At 37.5% G+C, this 10,937-nt stretch overlaps 1 protein-coding gene across 1 annotated transcript; it reads left to right on the forward strand.

Annotated features, from left to right (window-relative positions):
• The first annotated feature begins 568 nt into the window (after positions 1 to 568).
• Positions 569 to 9,584, forward strand: DNTTIP2 (deoxynucleotidyltransferase terminal interacting protein 2). Its single transcript, XM_017729886.1, has 6 exons — positions 569 to 2,328; positions 3,844 to 3,979; positions 4,661 to 4,756; positions 5,114 to 5,278; positions 6,407 to 6,516; positions 7,934 to 9,584. The coding sequence occupies exons 1-6, from the start codon at positions 629 to 631 to the stop codon at positions 8,025 to 8,027; spliced, it is 2,301 nt and encodes a 766-aa protein (XP_017585375.1). The 5' UTR covers positions 569 to 628; the 3' UTR covers positions 8,028 to 9,584.
• Positions 9,585 to 10,937: the final 1,353 nt, after the last annotated feature.

Raw genomic sequence — 10,937 nt, forward strand, 5'->3', positions numbered from 1 at the left:
CGTGCCCGTGCCGCAGCCGGCCCCGCGGGAGGGCAGCAGGCGCCGGAAGTCGTTAGGCCATTCAGCGGTGCGAGTTAAAGGTAGGCTTTTTTCCTTTGCATCACAGATGTTTTGGCATTTCTCTGTCACTTAAAATAGTATTTAGCAGATCATACCTAATTTTGCGGTTGCTGAGAGGCCAGTTTGTTCGTAAAAGCAAAATTGCTTTTGGACACCATTTTGGGGCACATTTTGACAGTTGATAGTATTTAGTGGTTTATAGTTGAGGAAGTCTTTGAATATTTCTGAACTCTTTTTTTGGATTTGCTTCCCCTGATAAATGACAGAACTTTTTAGAATTAGGAGATACTTCTTTATATTTCTTAAAGAATGTGTGTGTTTCTTTTCCTGCCTTGACCAAAAGACAGTAGAGAGATATGCAAGGGATGGTTTGTTAAGACTTCTCCCACACAGGGCTACACAGAGACGTGTAATATGTTGTCAGTTTAAGTAGGTTTATTTGAAAGGTTTCTTAATGATTTTTATAGCATTCTTTTTATGTAGTTATTTTATCTGTCAATACCATACTTTTTTTTTACTTCTTTTCTAGGTGGGATCCACTGAAATTAGTACTCCTGTGACTAGGAGGATGACTAGAAGAACTAAATCAGTTTGTAAGCCAGAGGTGATTCAGGAATGTCAGTTTGAAGAGTTGGAACATGCAGAAATGAAATCAGATGTCACTGATAGCTCAGAGATGCAGATTTCTAGGAATGAGAACACAGCTGTTCAGTCAGCACAATCAGTTGCTGAACCACAAGTTGATGGAGATGTGTCAGAAGCAGAATCAAACTGCTCTTCTGTGTCTGGTCTCCAGACACCCTTGTTTGTAAGAATAACACGAAGGCGACAAATTGTAATTCCTTATCAACCAGATTCTGCTGACAAAAAAAGACATGACAATACAGCTTTTGTAAGTAAGTTAAGTAGGATTCTGGATGAAGATGATGTCTCTGAAGCTGAGTCTTGTTCCTCTGCTGTTTCTGGTGTCCACGTACCTAATGTTACCACAAGTACAAGGAGCAGGCAAAGCAAAAAGAAATTGTGGCCAGACACAGTTCGTGAAGCCCAGACTGAAGATACTTCTGATGCAGAATCGTGTTGCCTAAGTTCTCATGTGGAACCATCTGTCACTACCAAACGAATTACTAGGAGCATGCAAATGAAATCACAAGCAGAAAATACTAAGCAGACTGAGAAAAAAAATGAATTTGTTTCAGAAGATGAGAATTTAATTGAGGACACCATTAAATCTGAGCCCATAATAATTTTTGATTCTACACCTACTGCAGAACTTGTCTGTGACACCGAAGATGCTTCTACCCTCATTGAGAGTAATAAAGAACCCAATTCACCTGAAAGTAAATGTGCTTCCAAATGTGCTAATGCAACCCGGAGTGAAGACACAAAAGAAGAGGTTTTAAGTGATGTGACATCCCATCTTACAAAAACAAAACAAAGTGACACTAAATCACCTGTGAAGAAAACAATAAAAAATACACAGTCTGTTGAGATAGACCATTCAGAAGCAATATGTGACCAAATACAAGAAGATAACAGTAAAATACTTGGGAGGGGGAGGAAATTAGAGTGTGTGGCTGTTTCTTTGACTGACTGCATGAGTCCTAAACAATTTCTAGAATCCCATGGACAAGTAGCACCAAATGAAAGTAACGAGATTGCAGAATGCAAAAGGGCAGATACTGACGCAGATGCACAGCAGTCTGTCACATGTGCTGATAAATTGAGGAAGAGTAAGCAAGCTAGTGCAGTGAGCAGCCCATCAAAGGACGTGGCTGTTGCACAGACAACTGAAAGCATTGGTATAAGCAGGATGCTCGAAATTGGTGCAGACAGGGGTGAAGACCAAACAAAAGAACATGAGGTATCCCACAGCAGTGAAAAATCAAGCAGTGGTAATGACTCTGTTGCATTGTTTCTGAGCAACAGTGACAGTGATGACTCTGAAAATAGCGATGTGGCAGACATAGATACAGTTGATGAGAATGTGTGTCACACAAAGTCATATGAGAGAAGTCATTCCCTCAAAAAATCTTTTAAAAACGGTTCGCTGCATGTTGAAGGTCTTTTTGTAATTGATACTGAGCCTGGCACGAGTTCCAGCCAGAAGTATTATCTGGATGATGTAGACCAAGACAGCGATGCTGAAAGTAAGCATGAAGGAGGTGAAGAAGGTAAAGAATCAGATTTGGAAGAGGATGAAGAGGAATTGATAGATGAAGATGAAAAAGATGAAGATGATGATCTGTTGAAAAACAAGGTTGACGTGTAAGTATCTTGCTGGGAATAGCTAAAGAATCTGCATTTCATTTAAGCATATGCACGTTAGAGTATGCACATGAAGTGCAGAATAAATAAGAGAGTAGTCTCGATACATTTATCATGTTGCTGCAGAAAATGGTGTTGCACATATTATAAAATAGGAATATGGTCCATAAATTGAGGGCTTGGGATTTTTTTCAGTTTTGTATATAGTAGGAACAGGAAATTTTTTTGGCATCTGGAGGCCTTGTATGTGTTCAGCTTAAAAAACAACATGAAACTGGGTTAAACTGGTCAGGCTGACTGAATTGGTTATCCAGGTCACAGTTTTGTTAATTTTTTTTTTTTTCCACTTGAAATGTAGATAACAAAAGGTCCAGTAAATTCCTTACACATTGCCTGATTAAATCATACTTTTTAAATAGTTGTATATAATTTTATGTGTTGGTTCTTGCTGTGCTGTGGATGGTGACACTTCAGGTGAAACTTAGCATGGAATCAGAATAATTTAGGTGAAGTGATACTTCTTGAGTTCTTGTAGTCCAGCTGCTGCTAAAATCCCTTCATATGTTTAAAGCTTAATGCTCATTTCTGTTGGTTAAATAAGTCTTAAGCTAGTAGAAACCTTCAGGTAGGCCAGAAGTCTTAGCTAAGAAAACTTAGCCAGGCATTCAGTGCAAAAGCATTATACAACATCAGTCACAGTTTGATAGAAAGTTGTTAAAGGGCTTGTATTAAGCATTCAAGCCACAGTAAATACCTGTTGTACCTCTTCAGATAATACCATCTTTCTCCATTGTAGTTCATAGCTTTTAAACATTCTTGTCATCAAAAACAGCCATTGTACATTGTGGATGCATTCCTTTGGCTGCCTGAATGAAGTAATGAAACAAATGTGAACATACAAACTTTGAAATATTTCATAGAACCATCGGGGCTCTGAGCCATTGACCAGAACCCTCTGGATGCAACCATCCAACCACTTTCTTATCCAAGCTTAATAACTTTGTTCCTAGTGTGGTTTTACAGACAAAGACTTAAACATTCCTACAATGAATTCTAGTTTCTTCATACTTCCCATTAAGAGTTCCAGTATTTTTACCACCAATATGTTTGGGTTTTTTCTCTTTAGCTAGCAAGCTTGTCAATGTATAGAAGGATGCTGGTCATGAGTTCTTCTGGCAAGGTTAAGCAAATCTAAGAATTCAGTTATACAGAAGATTATTTAATATCTAAAATGAGAGTGCAGCATTAGAGTTAATATGACAGATTTGTGGAAGTGATTCTACAGGTATTTTTTAATTTAAAAGTTTTACTTCATATAATGGCATGAATCACCCTCCCCACCTGTCATTTCAAAATTACATATTCTAGATAACAAGACTTAAAATCATTGCAGAACTGAACCAAATTGGGAAGAATAAGAAAAATATTTTTTCTGTTCATCTTCCTCAGAGGACAGTAGAAGGTTTAGCTGCATGCATGTTACAGTGTTCTAATAATTAACTATTTCTCCTTTAGTTTACATCTTTCCAGTAGCATAGACCCTGGTTTGAATATCAAGAAGCTTGGAGGTTTATATATCAGTTTTGATGCAAAAAATCAGAAGCCTGGATCAAGTGTAATTGAAAAACCGAAGGAGAAGAAGAAGGATCGGGTAATGTGTTTACAATTATTCAGTTATTTGGGAGTACAGTAACACAAAGATCAAAGTTAATCTAGGAAGGTTAGTTTGTTTGATTTGAAAGAAGTATCCTTGCTATGGCTCACTGAGAACTTGCATTCTTTTTGACCAAAGTGTGGTTTTACATTTGGTTTTAATGGTGAAAGTTTAAATATACCTGACTTTTCAGAAACTGAAAACCAGTGCAAATTTCAGCATTACCTTGTAAAATAAACCAAAGTTGATTATACCTGGAGTTTTGCCTAATGATACACAAGCTTAAGGTCTGCTGACAAGATGCTTAGTCCATAGCCAGAACGAATTTCAGTAAATAAAAGTCTGTAATGTCCCTAGTATAAAATCAGCAGTTTTATTTCAAAAGCACATATTGATGTAAAGGGAGTGTGTGATTTTTGTTGAGACTCTTTTCTTCGGCCCATCTATGATAGCCCTCTTTACTCCAGAGGATTTGCTATCTCACTTCCTCGAGAGCAAGTCAGCTGCTTTCTGTTGCTATCTAGTGTTCTATTTTGAAGATCCCTACTGCTCGTGCATTGCATTAGAATGCATGCTTAGATTTTGCATGATTCCTTCAGTAGGTTCTGTAAATACAGTTAAGCAGTAAAATTCGTATCAGTGAGGTGACTCTCTAATGTTCAAAAAATTTCTTAACAGCTCTTGCAGAAGAGTGTAATAACCCCAGACTTTGAAAGAAAGGAATGTGTCCCACCTTACAGGGAATCACTTCACCAGCTGAAGAAACAGCGCAGGGTAAGTGAAGAGCTGCTAATGCCTCAAATAACAAAACAAGCTGTGGTAGAAAGCTGCATGCTGGGACTGTTTGCATATCCAGGCCTCACTGGAAATGGAGTGATGAACTGCAATTTAGTGTCTTCTTTGAACTGTCCTGTGGCCATCGTTTTGGTATGCTCAGTATATGCTCAGTACATATCTGTCATTCATGCAGTGCTGATAACCTCCTTTACAATAGTGGTCCTAAAATACGTGTTTTAAAGGTACATATTTACATTCTAAATGCTTTATCCATCTTTTGCAGCGAAGAGTTCCCTGTTCTGTCCCATCCTAGTTGCTGAATGCAAATTCATTGTTCTTGGTATTACATCCTAGGCAGAGCGAGAGAAAACAGCAGGTGATGGCTGGTTTGGTATGAAAGCCCCAGAAATCACAAGTGAACTGAAAAATGATCTTAAAGTTTTGAAGATGAGAGCTTCATTGGACCCTAAGCATTTCTATAAGAAGAATGATAGAGATGGTCTGCCCAAGTACTTCCAGGTAAGGAAGCAGCAGAAGGTGGCATTGTACTGCTGAAGTTTTGAACAGCTGTTTAAGAATACCTAATAATGCCTATTTTGTAGGTAGTTTTTATGTTGATTTAATTTCATATCTCAATTATTAAAGTATTTTGATTACTTGGCTGGAGTTTGCAGGAGTTTGCAACTGTAATACAATTCTGTATTACATATGTATATGTGCTGTTGATATTTTTAGTTTTGGCTGATCTCCTAGTAGTGAACAAATACCTTACAGAATCCATATTTTGAATGCTCGGAGGACTAGATTTTCACTGCTTTTTTGAAATACTGGCCTTTTTAAACAAGTGTGTAGAAAGTAATTGGCTTTTATTTTCTTACTAGCTAATACAGTTTTATGGCTACCTTTGTGATAAGCTGAAATTTTTGTTACTTGTAGCTCTCAGCTTTGAAATGGTTTGCATAAATAAAGAAATTACTATGGAAGCTATAGAAATAGGCCTCCGGAAGCTTTGAATAGTTAGCATGCTTGAGGAAATGTTTTCATTTCTCAGAATATTACCACTTCATTCTGAAGTGTGGAGGGTGTTGTATGTTTTGAAACTAAAAAAACTTAGACTGAAGAGTTCCACATAATTAGATCCATGTAGGTTTATTTTCACTGCATGAAACATGTACTCTGTGTATCTTTACTATTAACCTGACTTACGAGAGCTGACTGACATGCTGGTTGGAAAAAATGTGATGCATTTCAGGATGAAACCCTTGTATTAAATTAGCTGCTGTGTAGTCATCTAGCAAAACCACCAGAAGGAGAAACAGGAAAAGGTTTAAGGGGGTCATAAAGGTTTCCTTTCCCTTATGTTTAAAAGTTAAAAGCTGGATTTCAGTTATGAGTTAGTGTTGATATAGCACTCCAGCATTGAAAACTGTAGTCTTAAAGCTCAGGCCTTCCTCTCTGCACTACACAAGGACACCAAAAGTGACTCTGCATACAAAACGTGACTTAACTTATTTTGGTATTTGCACTTTTATTAAGCAACTGTCATTCTCATCTGCTCTGTAGGTGTCTTTACACTTTTTGCTGGGGATTTAAAAAAAAATGGCAAAATAATTCACATCTTGCTGTTCCTGTATTTTTGTTTTCTAGGTTGGAACTGTAGTTGATTCTCCCATAGACTTTTACCATAGTCGAATCCCTAAGAAACAGAGGAAGAGAACAATTGTGGAAGAGCTGCTTGCAGATTCAGAGTTCAGAAGGTATTTAAAAGTAGTTTTGCAATTCTAATATCCCATGTAAAAGAGGAGTATTTTTAACTCTGAAGCCTTTTTTGGTTTTGTTCAGCTTGTATGGTGATTTTTTATACTTCAAAGAAAAATTTTTAACCTTTTAGTGCTTCCATAGTACTGCCATTTAGAAGGCCTAAGGAACAGGGGATAACTAGACTGAGAAAATGTGTATTTCATCTTCATAAAAGGGTGTTACCCAACTTGGGTCATCACTATTGGCAGCCACTCTTAAAGACCGAATTTTTTTTTCTTGGCATAATTGATAGAAAAGAGCAGCCTGTAATTCTGTGAATGTTGCTGTTATTTCCTTTTATAAATATGTCAGTCTGCCACCTGTCATGGGAATCAAAATGTGCTAGAAGACTTACTTGAAGATTATGATTGGGTTAATGTCTGCATAACCTACAGTTTTTGGAGTAGTTGGTCCATTTTGGTATTGGTTATTACATGATGTTGATCTGCATTTCTCTTTTCACATAATGACATGTTTTCTTTGCAATAGTGCATGATTTGGGATTATAGATTTAATTTTGTCAGGCTTGTAAATTAACTATATAAAGTTGGGAAGGCAAGTTACTATAGCTATTTCTTAAGTAGTTTTCTGGTTTGACCTGATTTACAAGGTATTTATTAGAAAGTAGTTTTAAAAAGTAATGTATTTGAAATTTGATCAGTTAATTTATGTGGTAGCTAATTAAGGGCTCTAATCATACACTTCAGCATTAGTGTAGATACTTGCCAGATTTCGGTGTTGCATTTAAAAACCTCAGCAGTGCTCATTGCCCAGCGTCTGTTGTATTCATTGGTGCAGGTCCATAAGAGTCTGTGTTAGCAGAGCTAGCAATTCACATTCAGTAAGTATACCCTGCTCATGGTTTAGTATTCCCCTCACCTCAGTTTTCAAACTGGAGTAGAGTAAGGTTTATTGTGGGAAATGAAGTTGCAGGGAGCTCTCTCACAGAGAGTGTGGCAAGAAGGCACTATAAAAGTGGGTGTAATTTCTTCATGGTATTGTCAAAATTGCTGAGTCTTCCCCTTATGAGCAGTAGCAGTGTTTCAGCAAAGTGTCCAAAATATGATAGCATATGCAATGAAGGCGCCCCTATCAAAATTAATGACAAAATTCAATCGAATTTACTTCCAAAACTAATTTACCTGCATTTATCATTGATCCAACTGTTGATTTCCCTTCACTTATGCATAAGTGTATAAAATCAAAGAATCTGATTCAGAAAACATTCAGAAAACATTCAGAAAGCATTCAGAAAACATTCAGAAAACAGAGAAAACTCAGTTTGGAAAATAATGTGCATAGAGTACTGTCCATGTTATCTTTTCCTGAACTTTGGTTTGCCATGCTTAAAAGTAAATTATCTATTTTGTTCAGATATAATAAAAAGAAGTATCAGGAGATCATGAGTGAAAAAGCAGCTTTTGCAGCAGGGAAGAGGAATCGGAAGAAGAAGAAATTTCATAATTAAGAATTGAAGAAAAATACCAAGCTGGAACAACTTACTTGTTATAAAACTTTCTTGCAGAATGCTTTGTTTGTGGTGTTTTGTTTGGGTTTTTTTAAGATTGCAGGTCATGTGCATATTGAGGTTTAGGGAAATACTTGCTGTGAGAATTTGGTAGGAAACTTTAGGAAATTATCAGGTATCTAAATTTAAATTAATTTAGATTTTTTAAATTACTTTTTATTTTAATTAATATTTATGTTAGAAGATAATTATATGAAAGCATGTAGTTAAATCTGAGTAGAAAATACAGCTTCACAGATTGTGGTCTTCTCAGGCTTCAGACTTTACATCAGTTAATTAGTAAATTCATTTTAAAGTTATATTTGTAATTCATCTTGGCACATATTGTGTGCCAGAACATATTTTTCCATGTCTTGTCGGAGGTGCTGCTGGCCAACACTGTAATAGAAGGTATTGAAAAATGGTTTGGTTGTGAAGGGTTTGTTTCAACATTGACCATAATAGTATAGAGAATGTCCTGGAATTCAGTGCCTACACATACACTTTTATATTCATGTGTGTACATATTATATATATTATTTAGAAGATTAAAATTACATATTACTTAATAAATAATATAAATAAGTAGTACTTATATCTAAAATTTTAACTGTCATATGTTGCTTTTATTAATTTTTACCATTTGATTATTGTCTAATGATATTTTTGAAAATAACTTGACATTGGCATCCATTATCTAGGATGTGGTGTGCAGATTGTGTCTGTTAGCTGACCTGGCATAGTTCTGAAGGTGAGCAAATGGAGTGAGTCTGGAAGGCCTCTGCTACCATTATAGAGCCAGAGATGTCATCGGCCCAGTTCCCCTTTACTGATGGTCACGACCTTTTGTGATTTTCAAAACTGCTGTGGTATTTGGTTGGTTTTTAATGACCTGGTCATTCTATGGCTGTTACAATTAGTGTAATTTAGTTACTGCCTTGTAGCAGAAAAGATGGATAATAGAAGAAATAAAACTGGCACTACATTGTCTTAGGTGGATTGGGTGATTAGGGTGTAGAAGTCACTATCAGAGGACCAGTGGTCGATTATTTCCTTACCACAAGAAAACTGAATTTTAAAGGTTGCAGGCCTTAGGCAAGAAGGGCTTAACTATGTTCTTGACTAATACTTAACCATCAAGTTTTCTACTGAGAAGAAGTAGGTTTTTGAGGGATTAGTTATTTGTGCTGAAATGAGCATCATGGTATATATTGACCACCAACTGAAGTTTGAAAGAAATTTTTCTTGGATCCCTTTAGGGTGTTTTTTATCATCCCAAAGTTGACCATAATGTTTTACTACCAGAAACAGACAGGAATCTAGAGTCCTTGAAGAGTCTTCACTGCCTGGAGATGAATGGTGTCAAAGTAAAGCAAATTCATTGGGAAGTATTAAACAAGTATAAGTAGAACTGCCTGTCTCCAGGTCTCAGTTAATATGCACAGGCTATTTAATGCAACTACATTTATGCTAATATCTCAATTCCCTGTAAATGATAAAAAAGCCAGTAAAAACAACTCTGGTGTCTTGTTCTCCAGCTGAGACATGGAATACAAAAAAAAATTAATACTGAACACTGATAAGAAAACAAGGCACCAGAGTAGTTGTAATTCTGTTGCATCCTGGGGTGTTCAAGTGCAACTTTGGAAAAGCAGGCTGTGACTTTGAAGGACCTTAAAAGAGAATGCAAGCTGTGGTGTCACACAGCAAGCAAAACACTATGTGCCTGTTGCTCAGGCTGCTCAATAGCTGCAGAGGTTACTTCGTGTGCAGCCTAACTAGAAAGGGATTTGGTTTGTGTTCTGTATCCTTTCCTTTTTTTGATTTGTCTAATCCCTTCAGTTTTGTCCCACACTGTGCCCAGCAAGCGCCCGTGTTCTGTGCAGACGGGGTGAGATGTGCTGGGAGCGTTCCCAGGGCTGCAGGGTGGTACTTGCAGGTTGTGTTGGCTGGCTTTGCCAGTCACCTTGGCCTGAGCTCATGCCTCAGCCTCTGGTAGATGAGGCACTGGACTGAGCACCTTTCCTGAACCACCGGTTTTCATTAAAGCACAAACAGGGGGGCTTTGAAATTGGCATCAAGTGTAAGGTGCTGGAGAGAGTTAAACCCAGATGCACCATGTGATTGCCTGTGCTTATCAGATTTCTCTGAAAACACATAAAAACTTACGTGAAGTTTTGCCTATCAGTTGCAAGTAGTATTTTCTTTTAATGGCTGTCAAATATTTGTGTTAACTTTTAATTCTGCCTTTACTGAGTGTGATGGTTAATGTGCCTGATTGTGTGTTTCATTTTCAGATTTTCTTTTATTGCTTTTAAATAAGCATTATTACAGTTGGAAAGTTACACCTGCAGGATTAAAAATAATTTATCAAGAAAACCCCACAAATTTATTAATTCAGGAATAATGTCAGATTAATTTATTCCATTCTGAGCAAAATCAAAGTGGTTTGTTTATTGCTGCTACTATTCTGTTTTACCACCTAATTTGATTGCTGTATTTAAAATGGCTCTTCATCTTCTATCTGTAGGTATGTGTAAGTCAGAAAAGATGGTGTTAATTACGGTGTTCTGTTGACTGCGTTTTGAGGGCTTAATTCGTTGCTTGAAAGTAACCAGAAATGTATCACGGTGACCCATTGTTACTGAAGTGCCTCCAGGAAAGAGAGAGTCTTGCTTTTTCAAGTAAAATTACTTTCCATCCTGGAAGCGTAGCGGCCCCACTGGGCTGGTTGTCGGTTCTGACCGCTCTGGCCGAGCTCGGGCCGGAGGAGCAGGAGCAGAGCCCTGAGGGCGGCGGCGGGCCCGGGAGGAGACGGAGCAGAGCCCTTCTCGTGCTTGGCGATGGCGGCTGGTGCCGCTGTCGCCGCCC

The sequence above is a fragment of the Corvus brachyrhynchos genome, unplaced genomic scaffold (genome assembly GCF_000691975.1).
Source record: "Corvus brachyrhynchos isolate BGI_N302 unplaced genomic scaffold, ASM69197v1 scaffold101, whole genome shotgun sequence".
In the NCBI taxonomy this organism is placed as follows: Eukaryota; Metazoa; Chordata; class Aves; order Passeriformes; family Corvidae; genus Corvus; species Corvus brachyrhynchos.

What these genes read in the sequence shown, in the direction of transcription:
- DNTTIP2 (XM_017729886.1), top strand. Translation starts at nt 629, where the DNA reads ATGACTAGAAGAACTAAATCAGTTTGTAAGCCAGAGGTGATTCAGGAA. An exon ending in TTGAAAAACAAGGTTGACGT is followed by an intron (nt 2,329 to 3,843) that starts GTAAGTATCTTG and finishes TTTCTCCTTTAG; the next exon opens with TTTACATCTTTCCAGTAGCA. An exon ending in AGCTGAAGAAACAGCGCAGG is followed by an intron (nt 4,757 to 5,113) that starts GTAAGTGAAGAG and finishes ATTACATCCTAG; the next exon opens with GCAGAGCGAGAGAAAACAGC.